This window comes from Aricia agestis, chromosome 20, assembly GCF_905147365.1.
Source record: "Aricia agestis chromosome 20, ilAriAges1.1, whole genome shotgun sequence".
Classification (NCBI taxonomy): domain Eukaryota; kingdom Metazoa; phylum Arthropoda; class Insecta; order Lepidoptera; family Lycaenidae; genus Aricia; species Aricia agestis.
Genome location: NC_056425.1, coordinates 4,159,162 through 4,183,724, shown reverse-complemented (window position 1 = coordinate 4,183,724; position 24,563 = coordinate 4,159,162). Strand labels below are relative to the sequence as shown.

General features: G+C 42.8%; 2 protein-coding genes across 2 annotated transcripts; one reads left to right on the top strand and one right to left on the bottom strand.

Moving 5' to 3' along the window:
• Positions 1-1,268: 1,268 nt before the first annotated feature.
• On the bottom strand, positions 1,269-24,171 carry LOC121737398. Its single transcript, XM_042129071.1, has 6 exons — positions 23,420-24,171; positions 17,126-17,962; positions 11,826-12,186; positions 9,331-9,360; positions 1,734-2,129; positions 1,269-1,586 (listed from the first exon to the last, which is right to left on the bottom strand). Exons 1-6 carry the CDS (start codon positions 24,169-24,171, stop codon positions 1,269-1,271), a joined length of 2,694 nt encoding a protein of 897 aa, XP_041985005.1.
• On the top strand, positions 16,629-18,036 carry LOC121737186 (cytadherence high molecular weight protein 3-like). Its single transcript, XM_042128782.1, has 2 exons — positions 16,629-16,749; positions 17,046-18,036. Exon 2 carries the CDS (start codon positions 17,050-17,052, stop codon positions 17,977-17,979), a length of 930 nt encoding a protein of 309 aa, XP_041984716.1. The 5' UTR covers positions 16,629-16,749; positions 17,046-17,049; the 3' UTR covers positions 17,980-18,036.
• Positions 24,172-24,563: the final 392 nt, after the last annotated feature.

Here is a 24,563-nt window from a genome sequence, read left to right as displayed (position 1 = left end):
AAGAAATTTCCAAAGTTGGGAAGGGTTGGTTTGATCTATGGATGAATGTATGTGGCGTCTTTTGGCATCTCTACACAGACGACTGCAGAGATTCCGGAGATACTTGTACTTTGCTAAGTTTTCGTCAGACGGTCGTTTTCTATAGCGATAACAAGCTCGATTACGCTTGGCCATCATAGTTCTGATATCAGACGATAGCCAAGGTGCTGGTGCGTGTTTAATTTTGACTCTCTTGAGAGGGGCATGCTTATTAAAGATGTTAGTTAAAAGTTCAGTTAGCAGCCTTACCTTAAGATCAATGTCACTGGCAGAGTAGACAGTCGACCAGTCAGTATCAATTAAATCACGTTTAAGTGCCTCCAAATCTATGTTGTTAAAACTACGCAGGAAAAGAAATGTAGGTTACAATATATCTTTTCAGTAAGATATTTTACTTATTTTGTTTCAATATAGATCTTCTCAAGATAGGACCTGCAAACCTTCAAGAAGAGAGCGTATTCCCTCTTAGAAGGCCGGCAACGCACCCGCAGCTCCTCTGATGTTGCGAGTGTCCATGAGCGACGGTAGTTGCTTTCCATCAGGTGACACGTTTGCTCGTTTGCCCCATTTATTTCATAAAAAAGGGCATAAGTCGGCCGAGAGCACTGTCTCGCCTACTCGGTACTCGGTAGGTAAGGTGTGAACATGACATTAAGGATGTTAGGCATACTGATAATGATGGTATTTGACAGTATGAGTAAAACACCATCATACACACGTCACATCCGCCTATTATCACTTAACAGATACACAGAGAGTGCAAAGGACGTCACTCATTCACTCATTTACATTCAGTTCTTGATGTTTATGAGTTATGACGAGATATAGACATGTCATAAAAAGGAGCGAAGTTTTTTCGTTACTTTTCAGGTCAATTAACTTGGAATTTTGCAGATGTTTGTAATTCAGATAGGCTGGAAAAAAAATCTGTGGCATTGCTAATGTTTTAAGACACTTTTAACTGTTTCAAATTTCTTTTGTGTGCCTCTAATTGATACTGCTGTAGATCTACAATTGATACTGCTGTAGATCTACAATATTTATATGATAAAAGTCCGCTATCCATCTATGATAGTATATCAGCGGTTCTCAAATCTTTTTGGTGGCTGATTGCTGAACCCTTCCTAGAAATGTCATTTTTGGTGGACCCTCTAATAAAATTAAACATTTTTTTAACAAACCAACAAGTTTTATTATGCTTTTAACGTTCACTCATCATCAAGGTTCGTTTAGTTCAGTTCCTCGGGGAGGATGGCGACGGGTTCGGGGATGATGGGGGCGGGGAGGACAGGGGTGCCGATGGCGACGGGCTCGGGCATGATCTCCTCTACGAGCACGGGGGTGGGCTCGATGTGGTCCACGACGACGACGGGGGTGGGGACAATCTCGCTTTCCACCACGGAGACGGGGGTGGGGACGATGGGCTCGGTGACGACCGCGGGGCTGGGGTTGATGGGGAGACCCTCGATAGCTACTGGGCTACCAGCAATGGAGCCAGATTCAGCGTTGTTGATGTTGAGAACGACTTGGACGAGGGGAGAGCTGCCGTCGTAAGGGAAGGGGAAAGCGGGAGCAGCGGGGGCGGGGTGAGCTTCTGCGGCGGGGCTGGCGGAGATGGGAGAGTCGACGACGGCCACGGGGGTAGGCACGATGCTGTCAACGACGGCTGGGCCGACGATTATGGGGGTGTCGATGACGACGGGAGATGGCTCGAAGTTGTCGACAACAGCTGGGCCGACCAGGATTGGTTGGTAGTTGTCAACGACAGCGGGACCAACAGAGATGGGCTGGTAGTTGTCAACGATAGCGGGTCCAACAGAGATGGGCTGGTAGTTGTCAACGACAGCGGGACCAACAGAGATGGGCTGGTAGTTGTCAACGATAGCGGGTCCAACAGAGATGGGCTGGTAGTTGTCTACGACAGCGGGTCCAACAGAGATGGGCTGGTAGTTGTCAACGACAGCGGGTCCAACAGAGATGGGTTGGTAGTTGTCAACGACAGCGGGTCCAACAGAGATGGGCTCGAAGTTGTCAACGACAGCGGGTCCAACAGAGATGGGCTCGACGATGGCTGGTCCAGCTTCCACGGGGTTGGGCTTCAGGCTGGCGAGGATGGCTCCGATGACGTCCAGAAGGGCACGGTTGGAAGGTGGGGCCTGTTCGGCGGGCGCGGCGCTGGCCACAGCCAAGAGAGCGAAGAAGGCGAGGAATTTCATGTTTGCTGCAAAAAAAGGCCAGTCAAAATTGTTGCAAAGAAAGTTTTAAGCTTTATGGGTTGTGGTAATGATATAGATGCATAAGTCTAGCGATTCAACCAAGAGCTAGTGCCTCATAAGTCATATAAGTCTTATGGTGCCTTGAGCAACTGTTCTCATGTAATATGTATAAATGGTAGCAAAGGATCCAACTTACCTAGTATTTAAAGAAACTATGCCTAGCTCGTGTTCTTAGTGAAATTTATATACCAAATGTTATCTATACAGCCGTTGATTTGAACTAGGCAGGGTCAGATAATATCAAGATTTTTAATGATTTTATGGTCATCGTAAAATTGATTAGGTAGCGTTAGCGCGTTTACACACGGCATTATAGGGCAAAATAGGTAAAAAATGTGGTTTTTTGTATGGGAGCCCCCTTAATTATTTATTTTATTTAAATGTTATTATTAATTATTAAAGGAGAAATATAAGTAAGAATATTGTGAGTATTTCAAGTGCCAACCTGCTACCATTATTGATTACGAGCAAAAAAGGCCAAAAAAATTGTTTTTGTATGGGAGCCCCAAAAACTTCTATTTAACCTCAGTTTAAATAGAATTCTTTGGGGAGCCCCCTTTAATATTTATTTTATTTTGTTTTAGTATTTGTTATAGCGGCAACAGATATACACATTACACAACCTATGAAAATTTCAGAAGTCTCTAGGCTGTATCTCAAGAACCGCCATAGCTAGCTATAGCGGTTCTTGAGATACAGCCTAGAGACAGACAGACGGACGGACAGACGGACTGACAGACATCGAAGTCTTAGTAATAGGGTCCCGTTTTTACCCTTTGTGTACGGAACCCTAACAATCTCTCTATCAGTAGGTGGAAGTGGTGGCAGATAGGCATCCACATTTTATCATGATTGACAAATGATAGACGTCTGCTTTATGAAAATAAATAAAACAATAATGACGAAACCTGAAAGAAAGATGGGTACTAAATGTACCAGAAAGACGATGGTTTGACTCGGCACAACAGAGATGATGACATGGAAAGAAAAAGCAAACTGTCGCCATGAAGAGGGACCATATAAAAAGGACTGGCAGCAGTCACATCTCGAACCCGAGAAAGGACAATATCCAATATCAATCATCAGTTACATTTTAGTCAGTGATATTTATACAGTACTAGCTGTTGCCCGCGACTTCGTCCGCGTGGACTTCAGTTTATAAAGCGCGATGTCAACAAAATTGGTGTCAAAAGCTTTTATAAAAAAACCCTAGTACCCCTTAAATCAATACAGTGCAGTGTGCACACAATAAGTATTTCATTTTTTTATATTAAACTTTATATTTTATGCCAAATTTCAAAGCTTATATTTTAGCCCCCAATTACACAACTTTACCCATAAACTATTTATCATTGATAGGTTTAAGGTTACGTCACTGCACAGATAAAGTACTGAGTTATTTTATACCGTAGAATTATAGATATAACAATCGAAAAAAATCGAAACTTAAATGTAAGATGATACCACCTCTTATAGAAAGACTTTTGAGCAAGCGTCAGCGCGATGTAGAAGACGCACGGCGCCATTTATTATGAATTTTTGGAACTAACTTAATTTGAACAAATTTACACAATTACCAACCAACCACACAATACACAAGGACCAACTATGTGCGGGTTTCCTCCCTGTAGATCTAATGAGTACGCAACCCTGCAATCTGCATGCGCGACTCGCGAGTCCGATTAAGGCTTCGGCTAAACCTACGCGACCAAAGCGACTGCGAAGCGAGAGCGTCAGCAACGCGGGAAGTTATCGTCGGCAGAGCGGGAATTATCTACGGTTCGCACCGTAGCTTCGCGCAGGTGTGCACACCAGTTTCGCGTTGCAAACGCTGCCGTTCCGCATTCCGTTCGCGTTTCGCGTTGAGAGCTTAATTTTACCTTACTTTTAGACGTCCTAATTAGGATCCTAAAAAGAAGATTAATTTGAAGCTTCTGATTGCACCAATCAGAAGCCACACTTCTTCCGATTTAGTGCGCTAATTAGGATTAATCCTAAGTTTCTAAATGCTATTTCACTTGCTATTTACTGAATCAATTAAGACGTCCAAATTTAGTAAGGTGGACTCTTTACTGAACCCAAGAACTCTTGGCTGAGGCAATCTATACTAGTCTATATCTATACTATAATATTATAAATGCGAAAGTATCTCTGTCTGTCTGTCTGTCTGTCTGTCTGTCTGTCTGTCTGTCTCGCTTTCACGCCAAAACTACTGAACCGATTGCAATGAAATTTTGTACACAGTTATTCTAGAGTCTGAGAAAGGACATAGGCTACTTTTTTACTGGAAAAAAGGGTTGTAAGGGTCGTAAATTTGTTCAAAAATTCATAATAGATGGCGCCGTGCGTCTTCTACATCGCGCTGACGCTTGCTCAAAAGTCTTTCTATAAGAGGTGGTATCATCTTACATTTAAGTCTCGATTTTTTTCGATTGTTATATCTATTCTACGGTATTAAATAACTCAGTACTTTATCTGTGCAGGCAGTGACGTAACCTTAAGACCAAATTTCACCAACGACTGTTAAAGTTAATGCTCGAATTAGTATCACGTTAGCTGTTTCGTTTTTCATATGAATGAAAGAGAAGACAGGACATTTTAACAAGCTGTTAACACTAACAGACATTGGTGAAATTGGGGCTAAACCTATCAATGATAAATAGTTTATGGGTAAAGTTATGTAATTGGGGGGCTAAATAAGCTTTAAAATTTGGCATAAAATATAAAGTTTAATATAAAAAAATGAAGTACTTATTGTGTGCACACTGCACAGCTGTATTGATTTAAGGGGTACCAGGGTTTTTTTGTAAAAGCTTTTGACACAAATTTTGTTGACATCGCGCGCTATAAACTGAAGTCCACGCGGACGAAGTCGCGGGCAACAGCTAGTAATTAATATAATGATGTCAACATAATAAAAGGAAAGTGTCATTAATTTAATAGTACTAAGATCGCCCAATGATCTAATTTTGACTTCAAATAAAAAATTAAATTGTAAGTTTCAAATGTCAACGCTTTTCTACTGATACTAGCTGTCCCGGCAAACGTTGTTTTGCCATATAAAGTATTTCGCCGATACTTATTATTTAATTGAAGTGAGTGTAACTAAATAAGTATGGCACCATTGACCATGGCAACGTTCATTGCTATCCCGTCGCACAAACAGTAATTCCTGCGACAGGCTCAGATCATAAAGTCAAATGATGACAGACTGGCCGTGTAATTATTGTCTTATGCAGTATTTTTGATTCAATAAAAAAAACTAACAGACTTCAACCATAAATAAAAGAGTACAATTCGTGTGTATATCTACTTATCAAAATCCCCTAGTGTGTGTGTTGTAGTGTGTACTTACTGTAATGTTTTATTTGTTAAAAAAATGTAGGTATGATAAAAGCATAATTTCAAAACAATATATTTAGCTCGATGCACTCCTTTACCAATCAAGATATATAAAAATAACTGTGCAAAATTTCATTCACCTACGTTTCCGCATTTTTCGTCAAAAGAGATCCAAAGTTTAGACAACGTAGCGCGTAGGTATAACTACATGGTTGTTGGTTGTACCATCGAGCAAATTGATTCCTAGGCAGTTGACGGACCTATGTCATGTGGTCGGCTTATGTCAATTCAATGTTAGTTCGTCATTCATTTTCAGTTCATCGGTCTGATGAGTTTGATTTAACGCGACCAAATTACTCAGGTCCGCCATCTGCCTAGGAATCAACTTCTCTGATACTCGTACAGTAGTCAGTACAGTACAGTACAATCAATAATTGAAAAAATCTTAATACCTTCATAATTAATTATTATTATTCTTAAGTGCATCTGTATTTTAATTTATTTATTTGCCTATTAATTATTGTTCATTATGCAATAAAATGCGGTGGACTACTTCCTATAATTATTATAATTAATATTAAGTATAAAAATACCATTATAAGACAAGAACGTTTTAATTTTTATTATAATCATGTAATTGTTCAAATAAGGTATATTTAAATTTTACTGGATGCAATTATTACAGTCTGTCAAGAAAGAGTAGATCCTGTAGACGCAGATTTTTTTTTATAAACGTAATCTCACGCTCAAAAGGTGATTTTTAGGGTTCCGTAGTCAACAATGAACCCTTACAGTTTCGGTCGGTCCATCCGTCTGTCTGTCTGTCCATCTGTCTGTCCGCGGTTTTGTTCAGAGACTACAGAACCTACAAAGCTGTAATTCGGCATGAATACACTTGAGAATAATGATGCCGACAAAATCGTATATTATGAAATCATAAAAAAATATTTTTATGGTACATCCCTTACAGGCTACAACACATCAAGCGGGGATGATTTTTTTTTCGCGTCCACCCTATCGTGTGGGTTGTCGTGGGATAAGTTTTTTTTTAAATATTATTAGTATTCATAGATCATTTTCCGATTTTGGGATCTGTTTAGGAAATATTAAGTTTTAAAGTGGAAAAAGTCGTTAGAGTCCAGTGTCTCCCCCTTCTACCAGCTAAACGGTTGCTTCTGGAAATGTGAAAAAAATCACGGGAGTAGGAAATATGCTGAATTTAGAAGGAAAATGATCACGGCTAAGAAGACTTAATAAGTTTTTTTTTTATGGTACCTCCCCTACACATCAAGCGGGGATAATTTTTTTTTCGCGCCCACCGTTGGATAGGTTTTTCAAAAATAGCACGAGTATTACCTCCCTTCTACCAATCCCCTTTATCAAAAGGAAAACTTTATAAGTAATTGAGTAATAGTCGATCAACTAGAAAAAATGTTTTCGGCGAAGTATAAAGGAACTTTTCGTTCAAATTCCTTTGAACGTAACTGAGATGATGTTGTTAGTAGTGTAAAACACAATATTATAAATATACATTCATTGACCTTACAAAAATTATCAAAAACTAGCAGTACTATGGAACCCTATATTGCGCGAGGCCCGACACGCACTTGGCCGGTTTTTTTCTCTTTATATTTCCACAGAGAACACTTTAAATATTAGGTACCTATTACCTTGCACATTTTTATCTCGATTTAATACATTTCAAAATTGTATAGGTAAGTAATTCAGCGTCTACTCTTTTTTGACAGGCTATAATAATGCTATTTAATTGACATGCAGCCTTTAAAAATCAGACGGCAGTTCCTATTAGGGTTGCTGAGGATTCCTCTTCCGCTTCCTCATAATGAGGAAGTTCCGCAATATTTTGGGTTCCTCAACCGTTACCGCATCCTCATAAATAAAAATAAAAAAATCCTCTTCCGCTATCGCTTCCTCAAAATTTAAGAGGAATTTATGAGGAATTTCACTGCGCATGCGCGTCGCGTATCCAATCATGGCAATGCACACGCCAGAGCCACAGAATTGAATTATTTACTCATCTTTTTTTTGTGTGCGTGTGTTGTGTATGTTTTTTTTTTTATTGCTGAAGGCAGGTCATCTATTGTGACTCCTTCGCATTAGAGTACCGTCCCCAACCCAATGCTGCTCATAAATTGAACGATGTGGTTATGGTTGGTGCCACGAATTTCCTCTGTGGATGAGTATTCGTAGCGACCAAGGTGCCTGTTCCTGCTCTGTAGTAGAGCAGGACAGTCAAGGAGAAGGTGTATAGGTGTCTCATCCTCCTCCTCGCAGAATCTGCAAGTCGTTAAGCTACTAACACCTATTCTGTTAAGGTGCTTATTGAGCTTGCAGTGCCCAGTTAGGCTTCTGGTAAGGATTCTTAATTGATTCCTACCCATGGTGAGCACTATTTTTGACAGTTTCTTGTTAAAGCCAGCAATTAGTGCCTTGGAGTGTTCAAGGCCTGGGACTCAACCCATTGCTTTCTGCTTAGTTCGCGAACCCATTCCTCGAGCACTTGCTTTGTAGTACTGGGAGATATTCCGCAGACCGGTTCTGGGCCATATATGAGACTCTCGGCCCCAAGCCTAGCCAGTTCGTCTGCGGTTTCGTTGCCGGGGACGTTACTGTATTGTCCCTCCCTAGCATGTTCAACGTCTCAATGCATTCCAGAACCAATTTCGATGAAACTTCTGCATCAGTCAGTGCTTTAAGTGCAGCTTGACTATCAGAGAAGATAAAAATATTTTTGTTAACTAGTGCCATCTCTAGGCTTTCTAGTAAGCAACCGATGATTGCGAAGACCTCAGCCTGAAACATGGTCGCAAACTCCCCCAAACTGTCATGTTTGCCTCTTGGTGGCTTGCCCCCGTAGAATCCGGCTCCCGCACGGTTCTTTCCTTGATCCATCCGTGAACCAAACTATATCGCTAGGGCGAATATTAATTGGGATATTTCCTTTCTGGTCCTCCCTGGCAGGTATAAGAACCTGATATTGCTTCGAAAAGCTATGCACCTTGATCATGGCGTCTGATTGCATGTCCATGATGGGTGATTCACGAAGAGACTGTTCCAGCTGTCTAAATGGGGTGGATGCCTAATTTGTCCTGCCCGCCGTCCTGGCCCTGGCCTTTCTGGCCTCCATCTAAACAAGCAGAGGAAGCGGAGTTAGGTTGATCAGGGCCTCGAGGGAAGCGGTGGGTATTGACGAAAGCGCACCCGTGATTATTAGGCATGCCAGTCTCTGGACGGTGTTCAGATTTTTGCGACAGTTTACTTGTTCAGCCTTTTTTTGACACACTACGCGGCCATAATATGAGGTAATCGGTCTCACTACGGCTGTATAAAGCCATTGTATATGTTACTGAACTCCTCCTTAATTGCTGGACCAATTTTGATGATTCTTTATTGTGTGTGTGAGAATGGTTCAGATTCATAGTTTGGTCCTCTGGAAAATGCCCTTTTAATTAATTTTTGTTATGTACAGACAGAACAAAGACTTTTGGGTTGGGTCCGCTAGTATTTATAATTTCCTATCATCCTCTTCCTCATCCGCTTCCTCTTCCGCTTCCTCATCCGCATCCTCTTCCTCAAAAAATATCCTCTTCCTCATCCGCATCCTCTAAATTTGCGCGTGAAAATTCCTCTTCCTCCTCCTCTTCCTCATAATCACTTCCTCAACAACCCTAGTTCCTATTGACTATTGAGGGTCAACTGTACCTATTAAGGCTAAATTAATCCTCTCTCACCGCTAAGATTGTGCTTAAGATGCGTAATCCTTTTAATAAAAACAACACCCCAAGAATAATCTTAAGCACAATCTTAGCGGTGAGAGAGTGAAGAAACTGTGCGTGGCAGAAAGCTGCGGAAAAACGCACGGTGATTGGTGATGACTTGATGAGAATGAATTTTTCGCGTGGAACGATGGCGATTGGTTGCAGGAGCAGTTTCTTTTTGTTAATACTTTCGCAATCAGTTGATACGCCAAACGTAAGAAAAGTAGGTACATATGCGTTTCTGCCACGCACAGTTAAACTGAACGAACTGTCGCCATCAGTATTTCAGGACCATTACGACCTGCAAACCTTCAAGGTGTAACAACTAACAACATTGTCTTCTCCATGTCTTCTCCTGGCCGCGCGCGTGTTGCCCGCGTGACAGGTAAAACTACTATGAAATGAGAGGGTGTGGACACTGGACAACTTTCATGCGGACCGCTTGTGGGCGTGGCGGGGCGGGCGCGTCTTTTCTTGTCAATTCACAAGAAAAAGCTTCTTGAATTTTTGTCGGTAGCGGTCGCTTGCCTCGTAGATCGAAAAGTCATCTTTATGGACGTACGTAGGACATATCACATAGATAATAATGATAAGTACATGGGCGTACCCACGTTCTGGGCCAGGGGGGGGGCAAATTACCCAGATTCTTGGGGCAAATTACGCAAATTCTGGGCCAGGGGGGGGGGGGGGGAAATCAGATTTTTGTAAGCTAGGTGTTTATAAAGAATAAAAAATTAATAATTTTTAGTTGTAAAAATATTGTATTGCAAACAAATGGCAAAAATTCGTTTTATTATTTTTAATTTTTATAGATGAAAGTACTAAATAATATACTTAGTAGGGACGTCAACATGATCCAGGGGGGGCAGCTGCCCCCCCCCCTGCCCCCCCGTCGGTACGCCCATGGATAAGTATATATTATCCCCCTTACTTGGTACTACTAATATAATATATTCTGTGCCCTTACTAATAAACCTTGTATAAGCTTTGAATAGTTATTAATATTAATACAGTGTTTTGTTCCTGTCACACAAGTGACATTTTTAATTGGATTGAAGAAGACAAAACACTGTATAACTATTCAAAGCTTATACAGCGTTTATTAGTAAGGGGGTATAAGTCTATGATAATGATAATGTGTGATTTGTGACATTATGAGACACAATACACGTCACATCCGCCTATTATACACAGAGAGTGCAAAGGTAAACGTCACTCATTTACATTCTTCTCAATGATGTTATGACGAGATAGGCAACGTAAGAATAGGAGCGGGGTTTTTGGTTACGGGCCATTGAACTTAGAATTTCCAGACTTTTGTCATTGCGATTTGCAATAGACTGAGAAAAAAAATAGCATAGTGAATGTAAGACCCTGTTTTAAAACATAAAGTTAATATTATACCCAGCGGAATAGAGAAACAAAGGCCTGAGCAAGCGAGATGTCACTTTCAGTAACACTGCGTCGTAAAAAGAGACGTGTGATACATGACAGCAGAACTCTTTTTTTGACGTCCAGTCGGCACGTATTGACACATTGACAATTTAATCTCATAGAATTCATGTTCAATCATGCTTGTGTAAGTGTATAATTATGTACACATATTTTACACACAGATGAAAACCAATTTCGGTTTCGTTTGACAGCGAGATTGTTGCTCTATTCCGCTAGTACTTTATGGTTTTAAATTTCTAGGTACCTACCTCTAATTGATGCACCTGTCGCTCTAACTACATAATATGCTTTTTGCCGCTCGGTCATCATTAATTAAGCGTACGTGGGGCAAGTGACCGCTCTCGGCAGACGACCGGTGGTGGGTGGACCGTCCCAGATACCGCTGGAGGGATGAGGTGCAAAAGGACCTGGCGTGGCGAGCTGAATCATGGCAAGATGTCGCGTAAAAGTACTACAGTGGATAGAGTAAAACTACAAGAGCAAAAATGTACGTACGTACCTATACAGCTTAGAACTAGTATTAATTATACTAAAGTATAATAATTTCAACAATAGGTAGGTAACAAAGCAAACAATTTTATTGTGTTTTTAACGTTCACTCATCATACCGGAATCGTAGTTCAGTAATTCATGTTCAGTTGAGTTCCTCGGGGAGGATGGCGACGGGTTCGGGGATGATGGGTTCGGGGAGGACGGGGGTGGGGAGGACAGGGGTGCCGATGGCGACGGGCTCGGGCACGATCTCCTCCACGAGCACGGGGGTGGGCTCGATGGGGTCCACGACGACGACGGGGGTGGGGGCGATCTCGCCATCCACCACGGCGACGGGGGTGGGGACGATGGGCTCGGCGACGACCGCGGGGCTGGGGTTGATGGCACCGGTCTGGCTGTTGATGTTCAGGATGATCTGGACGAGGGGAGCGCTGGCGGATGCGGCGGGAGCCTCCTCGACGATGGCGGGGCCGACGGCGATGGGGTTGGGCTCCTCAACAATGGCGGGGCCGACAGAGATGGGGATGGACTCCTCAACAATGGCGGGGCCGACAGAGATGGGGATGGGCTCCTCAACAATGGCGGGGCCGACAGAGATGGGGGTGGGCTCCTCAACGATAGCGGGGCCGATAGAGATGGGGGTGGGCTCCTCGACGATGGCGGGTCCGAAGTCCGCTGGTGGTCTCTGCAGCGACTCCAGGATGGAGCTAATGACGCCCGGCAGGAATTTCTCGGAGCGGTCCTGCGCGGGCTGCGCGGACGCCGCAACGAAGAGAGCGAAGAATGCGAAGAATTTCATTTTACTGAAAAACCAATCCTCAATAAAAATCTTTAATTTTAATAAAATATGGTATAGTGAGTGTGACAAAGTGCGCCTACCCGGCAAGTGCGACTACCCGGCAAGTGCGCCTACCCGGCAAGTGCGCCTACCCGGCAAGTGCGCCTACCCGGCAAGTGCGCTTCCCACAAGTGCGCCTACCCGGCAACCACGCTATTATTATTAAATAATATAGCTATAATTCCATACTGCGGATTGGAGATCTCCAATCCTATAATATGGCGCACTTGCCCGGTAGGCGCACTTTGCAACACTCTTTTTTTTTTTTTAAAGAAGGCAGGTCGCTGTAGCCCTGACGTCACTGCGACCCATGAGGATCTATTGTGACTCCTTCGCACTAGAGTATCATCCCCAACCCAATACTGCTCATAAATTGAACGATATGGTTGGGGTTGGTGCCACGAAATTCCTCTGTGGACGAGTATTCTTGGCGACCAAGGTAGTCAAGGAGAAGGTGAATAGGTGTTTCATCCTCCTCCTCACAGAATCTGCAAGTCGTTATGCTACAAAAACCCATTCTGTTTAGGTGTTTGTTGAGCTTGCAGTGCCCAGTTAGGCTTCTGGTAAGGATTCTTAATTGGTTCCTACCCAAGGTGAGTACTAATTCTGATTGTTTCTTGTTGAAGTCAGGAATTAGTGCCTTGGAGTGTTCAAGGCCAGGGGTCTCAGCCCATTGCTTCTTGCATAGTCTGTGACCCCATTCCTTGAGCACTTGCTTTGTGGTACTGGGAGTTATACCACAGACTGGTTCTGGAGACTCTCGGCCCCAAGCCTAGCCAGTTCGTCAGCGGTTTCATTGCCGGGGACGTTGCTGTGGCCCGGGACCCATACTAGGCGGATGTTGTTGTTCCTTCCTAGCATGTTTAACATCTCAATGCATTCCAGAACTAATTTGGACGAAACACTCACTATACGTTTTTTAAAGCTTGTACTGCAATTACAATTGTAATTGTACTCTTTAATCTTGAATTAGGTTGGGAACTCAACGCCAGAAACTACTTAAAATCCGTTAAGTTACGATGTATTTTAAAATAAGTAAGTAAAGAAATAGAGAAACTACTTCCTTCTACATCATTTAAAGATTAATTACTTAGGTTAAGATTTTTAACCGATACCCAAATAGAAGATGTTGAACGATAATAATATTATGTTTGTTTTGGTACTTACATGTTTGTGTAATTTGGAAGTTGCACTAAATGAAGTCAGTTGCATCAACTTTTTATATCAAAAAGTTATCTATACAACATCAGATTTGGTTCATCCATTTATTGAGTGTATTTTGATATGCATTAGTGCGATTTGCGAGTCATTTATAAATTACTCTAATTTAATTTTCCATTTATGGAATGCAGTTTTTGAGATAATACTAGGCCTTTGCATCCATTGTGGATGATTTATGCAGTATTTTCAGAGCGAAGTAACCACTCCTCAAATACTGTAGTGCCTGGGACAGGATTTAAATGCCCGTCCGTCCGTAAGCACATACGACATTCTTGCAACATTGTCGGCCTAGTCCAGAGGAAATAACTAGTCAATTCGTCTGGGACCAACTATGTGCGGGTTTCCTCACGATGTTTTCCTTCACCGTACGAGCGTCCGTATTATGTACCTACTTGAGATCAGAAAATGTCTCATTGGTAGTTGGTACACGCCTCCACCCGGGTCCCGGCTGCACCCTCCACGAGTGCGAACCAAAGATCTACCCATTAGGCCACGGACGCTCTCACGGACGCTTTTTTGAGATAGCAGAGATAATAATTTGGTCTTCACGAGCCACAATAGCCACTGTATGAGCAGATAGTTTTAGTGTAGAATTACTTAAATTCTAAAAACAAATTTGGAATTGCAGGTTATTTTTCAAACAAACCACTATACTAGGAAAAGCCCTACATTACAGTATCTGCTAGCAAAAACAAAGATAACAAAACTATTTCGTCTATTAAACAATTTTACATACGTAACACAATAAAATAATTTCATATCGTCGGTAATAAAATTTTAATGTTTTAAACTACGAAAATTACTTCCATATAACTGTAGATACAATATCTTTACAGCTTCGATAAATTTCAAGATAACTTTGAAACACAGAAGTAGTAAGTTATCTTATACCTAACCCCTGGGTACTACCAGGGAAGTTGAGTCATGGAGAGACCTATGTAATTTGATCGCGTTAAACTCAGCCGACAGATCACGACTAACCTACGAATAATAAAAACTAAGGAATCGTAACTCCCATATTATTACCGTTTTAAATTTGGTTCCTTTTGATCTGTAATGTAACGTTAGCCTCGATAAAGTTCTTTGATGTTTTTTTTTTTAAATGAGGGGGCAAACGAGCACACGGGTCACCTGATGGAAAGCAACTTCCGTCGCCCATGGACACTCGCAGCATCAGAAGAGCTGCAGGTGCGTTGCCTACCTTTTAAGAGGGAATAGAATAATAGGGGAGGGTAGGGAAGGGAAGGGAATAGGGGAGGGTAGGGAAGAGAATAGGGTAGGGGAGAACGTGGTATTTCTAAATCTTTGATGGTACATTACAATTTGAGCCCTCGAAGAAATTGATTCATAGGAAGTTGACGGACCTACGTCATTTGGTTGGATTATGTCAATTCAATGTAGGTCGTGATCTGTCGGCTGAGTTTGACATATTATAACTCGATCAAACTACGCTGGGCACTGATCTCCATTATTGGAGGTCAGTGACTCTGGGGCTGTATCCAAAGTCCCTTTCGTTAAAAACGATGACGAAATTCGTTATCAAAATGTATGGAATTTGACATTAGTCTTCGCAAGCGAAATGTCATTTAGCGATAACTTATGTCGAACCGCATACATTTTGATAACGAATTTTGTCATATAAAATCATAGACTTAATATATACTGTCGTATATAAAATAATATACATTTTAGTGGAGAAAGGGAAGACTGGATTTAAATAATTGATCCCAAAACAACTTTTTGAGAAGTGGCCGGTGTATAATCACATTTCTTATTTCTGCCAAATGTCCGGGATTTTTGTCGTGCTTAATCGGCGGCAGCTTAACCGGTGGCAGTCCAACTTGTTGTGATAGTGACAACGATGAGGATGATGATGATGATAGATTTGATGACGTAATAAACTGCAACGTTGACGAAATCGTACCATAAACAATCATTATCCAAAAGTCCATAGTCAAATGTCAATAGACCTTATGACAAAGCATAGAGAATTATGTTACAAAGCCGAAGATATAAAAAGGCTTGGTGCAAAAGCAAATTGCATAGGACTATGATTTAACAATGCTTTAAAATTGATATATGTATCCTTGTTTAGAGAAACGGATGAATTTAATAGCTTATTATAGAAACGTTTAGTTATTAAGTAAAATATAATAATGCTTTCAGGGTGTTGGTGGTGGTGGCCGGTGTAGTGCATCGGCGATATTGTTTGCGCACGCCCTCACAGACGGTTTTCACACCGTACTGCGACGTCGCATAGCATCGCCGATGTTCCGCACGCGGGGCCATGTGCATGTGCCCGGAGCGCCAGAAGGTGGCAAATACTTAAACTAATCGATTTTTGTAACTATTTTAGGTTTATTGTTTACTTACAAAATATGGATTAAAAAACCTGAAATAAACTTTTTTTATTTTTTTTACTTTTTTATTTGTTGCATGTTAACCTACTAATGAACCTGGTGTAAAAGTAGAAAGCTAAGGTAAGCCAGTACAGATAGATGTATGATATGATCAGATTGGAACTTTACCAAATCTTAATCCCCTAGCTTTATCAAAATACACTTGCTTAGTGATATGCACCTAATCATTTCCTTTATGTGTTATTTTAAGACGCCATAATGTTAATTTGGACTACGTTATCAGAAAATTAAAAAAGAAAGTTTCGAAGATGATTAGATTTAGGAAATCATACTATCATTGATTGTGGACTAACACCTACTATTATATTATACAGGGTGTTAGGTTTAACACTGTTATTCTTAAACCATCAAATGAGCCCGTCAAAATGGACAACTTTTTCTATGAGAACAATGCTGGGAACTCAAAAAAATCTGTCTTCATACCCAAACCATTGCCGATCCGGGCAATTTGCATCTAATTGAGTTCCCAGCATTGTTCTCATAGAAAAAGGTGTTCATTTTGACGGGCTCGTTTGATGGTTTCAAGGATAACCGTGTTAAACTTAACAACCTATATATCAAGAGTCAAGACTAGAAGGTACTAAGAAGTACTTAGTGCCTTTTAGTCTTGATGATTAATGGTGACTACTAAGTACTAGGTGAAAATACCTCCTTGCGTGGATTACACACGTGCAATACTCATGACTTATGAGTAAATGGACCAATACACAAAGTCTTACCGAGACTAATCAGTAATCACGTACTCAGTATCATTTATTGAGGTTCAATAAAAAAATACTAATCAAACCTCATTTTCGCCATCGTTGTTTATCTCTGATAAAACAAAGTATATAACAACAGTTTTTGCATCATTTTGCCATACTTTGTGATCAAAGCAAAAACAAATTGTGAGTATTTTAATCCTTCAAAATCATAGTATTTATTAGAGCTAATTAAATCTAGTCTCTAGAGCCTAGTTATTTATCCTTTGATTCTTATTAAGTACATAATCATAGATTAATAGGAAATCTTAATCTAGTGTCATTAGTATCGTAACATTATGTGGATATTCGTCTCATCTCTTTCTCTTCAACCTTCATCTTAAATCATTATCATGTTGTCATTTCCTCTAACCTCGTAGTTATTAGAATGCCCCAGTCCCTAGTATTGGTTTTCCACTAAACCTTTGGTATTTATTTTTCAGAAATATGAAATTTCTGTTGACTGTAGCCGCCGTGATCGCCGTGGCCGTGGCTGGCCCGGCCCGCAACATCGCCATCGGACCAGCTCTCGTCGACGTTGAATCCGCCGCCGTCCAAGAGATTGCCGTTGGACCCGCTCTTGTCGACAATTACCAGCCCATCTCCGTTGGCCCCGCTATCGTCGACCAATACCAGCCCATCTCTGTTGGCCCCGCTATTGTTGACAACTACCAACCCATCGCAGTTGGCCCCGCTATCGTTGACAACTACCAGCCCATCGTCATTGGCCCCGCTATCGTTGACAACTACCAGCCCATCGCCGTTGGCCCCGCTATCGTTGACAACTACCAGCCCATCGCCGTTGGCCCCGCTATCGTTGACAACTACCAACCCATCGCCATTGGCCCCGCTATCGTTGAGGAATACCAGCCCATCTCCGTTAGCCCCGCCGTCGTCGAGGAAGCCGCTCCCGCCGCAGTCGCTAGCTCTCCCCTCGTCCAAATCATCATCAACGTCGCCGGCTCCGGCGTTTCCGCCAGCCCCGTCGTCGTGGAGGAGAGCCCGGCCTCCATCGACAGGCCCATTCCGGCCCAGACCCCCGAGGTGATCGTGCCCGAGCCCGTCATCGTCCCTGAGCCCGTTATAGTCGTGCCCGAGCCCGCCATCGTGCCGGAGCCCGTCATCGTGGCCCCCGAGGTTATCGTGCCGGAGCCCGTCATCGTGGCCCCCGAGGTGATCGTGCCGGAGCCCGTCATCGTGGCCCCCGAGGTGATCGTGCCGGAGCCCGTCGTCGTTGCCCCCGAGATCGTGCCCGAGCCCGCCATCGTGCCCGAGCCCGTCGTCGTTGTCCCTGAGCTCTTCCCCGAGAGCGAGATCGTGCCCGAGCCCGTTGTCATCAACCCCATCTTCCCCATCCCCGCTGTTATTGCCCAGTAAATAGCGTAATGGACATGAGGAACCTTAGTTATAAAATACTTTAATAAATCACAGTTATGAAGCCTCTTTTATTTTTTTTTATTTTTTTTTTTCATTTATTTTGGCATCAAACAGTCATATACAAAAGAAATTCAATATGTTGTAATATTTTTTTACAATAGACCTATAGTGCTGAAACATAATATTTAATGAATTTTGGAGAGACGCGTATATGATTAAGATTGACTTAAAAGTTAAAACTATAGCATACAGTATTAAAAAAAATATATATATATTTTTTTTAATACTTGAGTATAGCTAGTCATTGCACCCTGTATGTACAGGAGTATTGCTAAACGGACAAGGTACCATGATTATATAGATGACCAGGTGAACTTCGTATTTCCCTTTTCCCACTCCCTCCACTTCCCTCCTATTATAAACCTTCCCGACTTCTACGAATAATTATTTCGAGACTAGAATTAGAATAATAGGGTCATAATGGGACGATGCATGGTTCAATGGTTTATGGTAGTGATTGCCCACCTCTGTGGCTCAGTTGGTGGCGCATCGGTAGCGTAAGCCGGGGGTCGCGGGTTCGAATCCCGCCGACGGAACAAAAAATTTTCAATGTTCCTAGGTCTTAGATGTGTATTAAATATACAGGGTATAACAAAGACAAGTGATAATAATTTAGGGTGTGTACGTGTTCCCTGTAGAGAGTTCACTGTGAAAGTAGCAGCGCTGAAAGACCAAAAATTTTTTTCACTTTTGTATGGGGAAACTCGTGACGCTCGGACCCTTGCCCATACAAAAGTGAAAAAAAATTTTGGTCTTTCAGCGCTGCTACTTACACAGTGAAATCTCTACAGGGAACACGTACACACCCTAAAGTATTATCACTTGTTTTTGTTACACCCTGTATGTATTATATAAAAAAATCTTAAATATATGTATAATATAAAAGTATTAAATATATTTCCGTTGTCTGGTACCCGTAACACAAGTGCTTTAGGTACTTAGCACGGGGCTAGACTGACGTGGTGTGAAGCGTCCATAGATATTATAGATATTATGATGATGATGAATGATCACTCTACGACCAACAGAAGCGAAGAAACAGAGGAAAATGAGAAAAAAACCGGGAAAATTATTTGAAGGCGCTTATCTCACGAACTACTGGATGAATTTTTAAGTTATTTGGCACAGATATAGAGTAGATCACGTAAAGGCTATTTTTGTGGGAAAATGTACGGTTTCCGTAAAATTACTAATTTATTCGGCCGAAGCCGCGCGGAACGTCTTATGTAAAATAATTTGATGTTATGTATCTAAGGTAGTTTTTATAGACAGTGGTTGGTGGCATATATAGACAGTTGGGAATCTTTTAGGAATACAGAGGGCCAAGTACCTATAAATATACAGGCTATCTCTATACTACACAGTATTACGAACTACGAAGTAAATGATGCAGTGTGTTAGGATGGCCAAGGGTTTGGTAAAACAGAGTGGCAGTGATCTAACAGCACACTAACTAATCTTATACCATTATAAACCAGCACCATAGACACATCCTGCTAGCATACCTGTGTTTTCGCCAAATGTCTACAAGTCCTTCCGTTATCCTTGAAATCATCAAATGAGGCCGTCAAAATGAACAACTCCATAAGCAAACTCCATACTTTATAGTAATAACATACAAGATGTTTGAACCCATCAAATGAGCCCGTCAAAATGAACAACTTTTTATATGAGAACAATGCTGGGAACTCAAAAAAAATGTCGTCTTCATACCCTGGATACGGATGCCCGGATCGGCAATTTGTATGGGTATGAAGTCGGATTTTTTGAGTTCCCAGCATTGTTCTCATATAAAAAGTTGTTCATTTTGACGGGCTCATTTGATGGGTTCAAACATCTTGTATGTTATTACTATAAAGTATGGAGTTTGCTGCTTTACTGCAAGTCTGTGGAACACTCGCGCTTAGACCGCACCAGAGCCGCGGCGAACACTTTGGGAAGCCTGTTCTTCGCCTTTCAAAAAAAGATTATCATTTTCTCACAGAAATCATAGAAGTACTAGTCTAAGCCGGCCCCTAGACGACAAATTGTATAGTGCAATATCACGCTTCAATTTTATTGAACAGTTTATTTGACAATTAGATATTGAAGGCGCACCGTGTTCAATATCAACCCTAGACGGTCAATAATGTTACGCAATACGTGTTATGGCACAATAAAATTGCTCGCCTAGGGGCCCGCTTAGAGCGAGTGTCTTTTTTAATGTATGATCCTATACGAGTATAAAACAAGTATGCATTGTAAAGGAGTGGACCCAAATGAGAACCTTGAGGGACGCCAGTAGGAACACTAATGTAATCCGAGCGGTAGCCACCCATGACCACAGCTTGAGATCGGTTAGACAGATATGATTTCATCCATCGACAAGTTTCCGTGAACGCCGAGAGCGTGTAGCTTCTGAAGAAGAATATCATGGTCCACACGATCGAAGGCTTTCGCAAACATTTTGCTGCAAAATCCGCGTAGATTAAATCAATTTGCCACACTACCTTCCATATTTTCTAAGATGTAGCTAGAGATACAAGCCAGGTTGTTAGTAGTCGAACGACCTTTGGGTATGGAACGATGTAAGGTGGGAAATATAATTGTAGACAATTTTTTCGGGAACTTTTACCTGTACATTCAATATAGACTATAGAGATACCTCTGTAGTCTGTAATTTCTTATGTCCTGCATACGCAAACCCTTTTTATGTATGGGTAGGTACTGTTCAAGCAGATTTCCTATTACGTGGAAATATTCCTTCTTTTAAAGAACGATTAAATTATATTGTTATTAGTGGAAGAGAGAGCAAATTGGAGCAATGGGTCCAAAATATCGCTGCCAGCGTTGGTATCAAGGGATTTTAAAATGTTGACAATTATCATGTCTCGAATCTCATAAGCCACAGCCAAGTGTAGAACGAAGTTGTTTACTGCAAAACTAAAATTAATGAAAAAAACCAAAATAATTTAAAAAACTAAAATAATCTTTACTGTAGGAATATGCCGGCTCTGAAAAGTTTTGAACCAAATAAATTCATCTAAAATCCTAGAATTGATACAGAGGTAAAACTTTAATGGTTAAAACCTTTATAATACCCAATTAAAACCTATTAAGGCTGTTTTGATTTACCATCGGTAAGTAAGAAGTTATTATTTGTGATTGCTGACTCACTCATAAAATGTTTTCGGTAACTATTATAGTCTTTACAACAATAAAAAGTCATTTTCAAGTCATCGACGATGACTGAAACGTGACTTTTTATATTGTCGGCTGCCGAAATGGCTGCCGGTGCCGTTTTCCAAAGCTTGCCGAAGTCACGCGATGTTTGCCGAATAGGCTGCCGGTGCCTATTCGGCAAACATCGCTTGTCAAATGACAGAATAATCATAAAAAACATCAGTCTTCAGCTATAGGACTATGAAAAGTACCAATAATAAGGTCATAATGTGAGGATGCATATTTTAATGGTAGTGATGATGATGATGATTAATGTGATCCGCATAGCAGTTTGTTTCTTTAAACAACGCTGAAACTCTCAAACATGTATGTATGAGTAGTCCAAAGTTCTGTTCAGCACCTTCGGAACCGTGGTATACTATGTTGCAAAATCTTACTTTTTGGTAGCATTTGATCAAAATGCATCACAAAAAGCTAAAATATATAATCGAGTGTGTAATGCGTCGAATTAGCGACCGGTCGTGCTCCGCGTTACACACGCAGCAAAAGTAATATTTATGCGAATCGCGCGGCACATTGCCGCTGCACGTGACCATGGCGCTCGTGGCCAACGAGTTGCTGGCGTTTATCCAGCATGCCATCGACACTATGGACAAGGTCAGCATCATGCAGATCTGCAAGTCCTCCTTCTCCAGCGAGGAGATTTGCAAGGGCAAGCAGCTGCTATACGAGACGCTCGGACAGAGCGCGAATATGCCGTCGCGACGAAGAGACGGAACGGAAAGGAGCGTGCAGGACATCATCTCCCTGCTGAAGCAGACGGATCCTGATGAGGTGCCGGCTTTTGTGGCAAAGGAGCTCCACAAGCTGCCACCCGTCACATTGGACCACGTCGACGTCGTCAGCCTACTGAAGGACAATTCAGGTTCCTGAAGGAGGAGCTGGCCGGAGTTCGAGGTAGATTGCAGGCATCAGAGTCTACGATCAGTGACTTACGTATTGAATTATCGCAATTAAAAAGTGGTAATTCAATATGTAGGTCACCTGATGCTGATGCCGCATTCATCACTACTCGTCGTGGCACGCAAGCGAGCACGTTTAGCCCGTCAGTATTATCGGACGGGTCAACGAACACTGCCGCTGCCGCCCCCGCCCCCGCTCCCCTCCCGGTTGCGCCGACCCCGAGTCCTCAGGCGACTCAGAAAAACTTTGCGACTGTTGCTGGTCGCCCCGCACCTCCCCCGCCGGCGAAAACTAATGGGGCGAATGAGAGCCGCAAGGCTCCGAAGAGTCGCGAGACTGAGAACCACAAGGCTACGAAGAGCCGCAAGGTGGAGTCTTCTCGGCTTGGCAAGGACGAAGGCAGGAGGTGCGATGAGGAGGGCTTCATACTGGTGGAGAGGAGGAAGAAGCCCGCCGCCCGCAACCATCGCGGCACCGCACCATATGTACCTGAGCTGCATCTGCGGAGCGAGGTCCCCGCGACGCCCCTGTACATATCCCGCCTGCACTGGTCCATGGAGGTCCAGGACGTCGTGGACTACATCCAGAAGAAGACGACACTGCGCCTGAGGGTCGAGCGTCTGCAGTCTCGCCACAAGGTTAACTTTAGCTCCTTTGTGGTGAGAGTACCGACGAATCTTCTGTCGACTTTCGAGGCGCCGGAGTTCTGGCCGATGGATGTAGTCTATCGGAGGTTCCGGGGGAGACTCCGGAACGAAGCGAGTGTTAGTTTTTAAGTATATATAAAATATGTATGTTAGTTTTAAGGTATTTATTATATAATTATATGTATGTTAGATTTAAGGTATTTGTTATATGGGCCTCTGATGCCTGAATTAAATGATTTGATTTGATTTGATATAACCTCCACCTTTGGGAGTCGGTTAAAAAGTCGAATATTTGAGGTTACATAAATGTATTTCTTTTTAAAATTTATTTACCGGCACTGGAACCCAGCGTTTTCACCGGTTCCCATTTTGAGTGCCGGCGCCGGCAGCCGTTGTTTTATATCTCGGCTGCCGGCAGTATACTTACCGCCGGTTCCTATTACTGATATTTTCGGGAGCCGGCGCCGGCAGCGGAGGGTCTCAACTCTCATACAATGTTAAAAAAAGTTAGTGCTATTTATTGTATAACTTTATTTACATAATATATGTACGACAACGGGCCGGGTGTTACATTTTAGTTGAGTTCTTCGGGGGCGAGGATAGCGGGCTCGGGCACGATCACCTCGGGGGCTTCGACGACGGGCTCCGGCACGATCACCTCGGGGGCCACGATGACGGGCTCCGGCACGATCACCTCGGGGGCAACGATGACGGGCTCCGGCACGATCACCTCGGGGGCAACGATGACGGGCTCCGGCACGATCACCTCGGGGGCAACGATGACGGGCTCCGGCACGATGGCGGGCTCGGGCACGACGATAACGGGCTCAGGAACGATGACGGGCTCGGGCACGATCACCTCGGGGGTCTGGGCCGGGGTGGGCCTGTCGATGGAGGCCGGACTCTCCTCCACGAGGACCGGGCTGGCGGACACGCCGGAGCCGGCGACGTTGATGATGATCTGAATGAGGGCTTTGGGGGCATCCTGGACGGCGGCGGGGCTGACAACAGACTCGTCGACGACAGCGGGGCTGACGGAGATTTGCTCGAAGTCCTCAACGATGGCGGGGCCGACGGAGATCGGCTCGAATTGGTCGACGATAGCGGGTCCGACTATGACGGGCTCGTACTGGTCGACGACCGCGGGTGCGACGACGATGGGCTCGTACTCGGGCTTGAGGCTGTCGAGGATGTCCTGCAGCTGCTGCTCGAGCAGGGCGGCGGTGCCGGGGTCGGTGCTGGGGCTATGGATGGCGGCGATGATGGCCTCGAGCTCGGCGTTGCTGGCGTCGTTTGGCTTGTTGACCGGCCCGGCGGCGGCCAGAGCGCACACGGCGAGGAATGCGATGAAGAATTTCATGGTGAGTCTGGAAAATGTTAGTAGAACGTAAGTAATGAGTAACGTTAGAAAACATATTTAGAGTCCCTAAACTTCCTGATAAAGTGCCGTATAGGCTATCCAAAACTTTTTTGATAGATTCTCCGTACTCTATAGCTGTCAAGTTAAGTGGTGGATAGCCTATTCAGCATTTATCAGGAGTGGTGAAACAGACCTTTAGAGTCAGTTCAGAATTTGATAGAAAACTTATAAAGCTACTGAGTTTGAATCAGTCTAGTAATCTAGTTCAATACAATTCAGTTCAAGCTTTAGAACAATATGGTTGTACACTCTATTTAAAATTATCACAAAAACAATGTTACCCGATGATTGTCATAATTATTGTAGTTAATGTTTTTGTTACAAGACTTAAA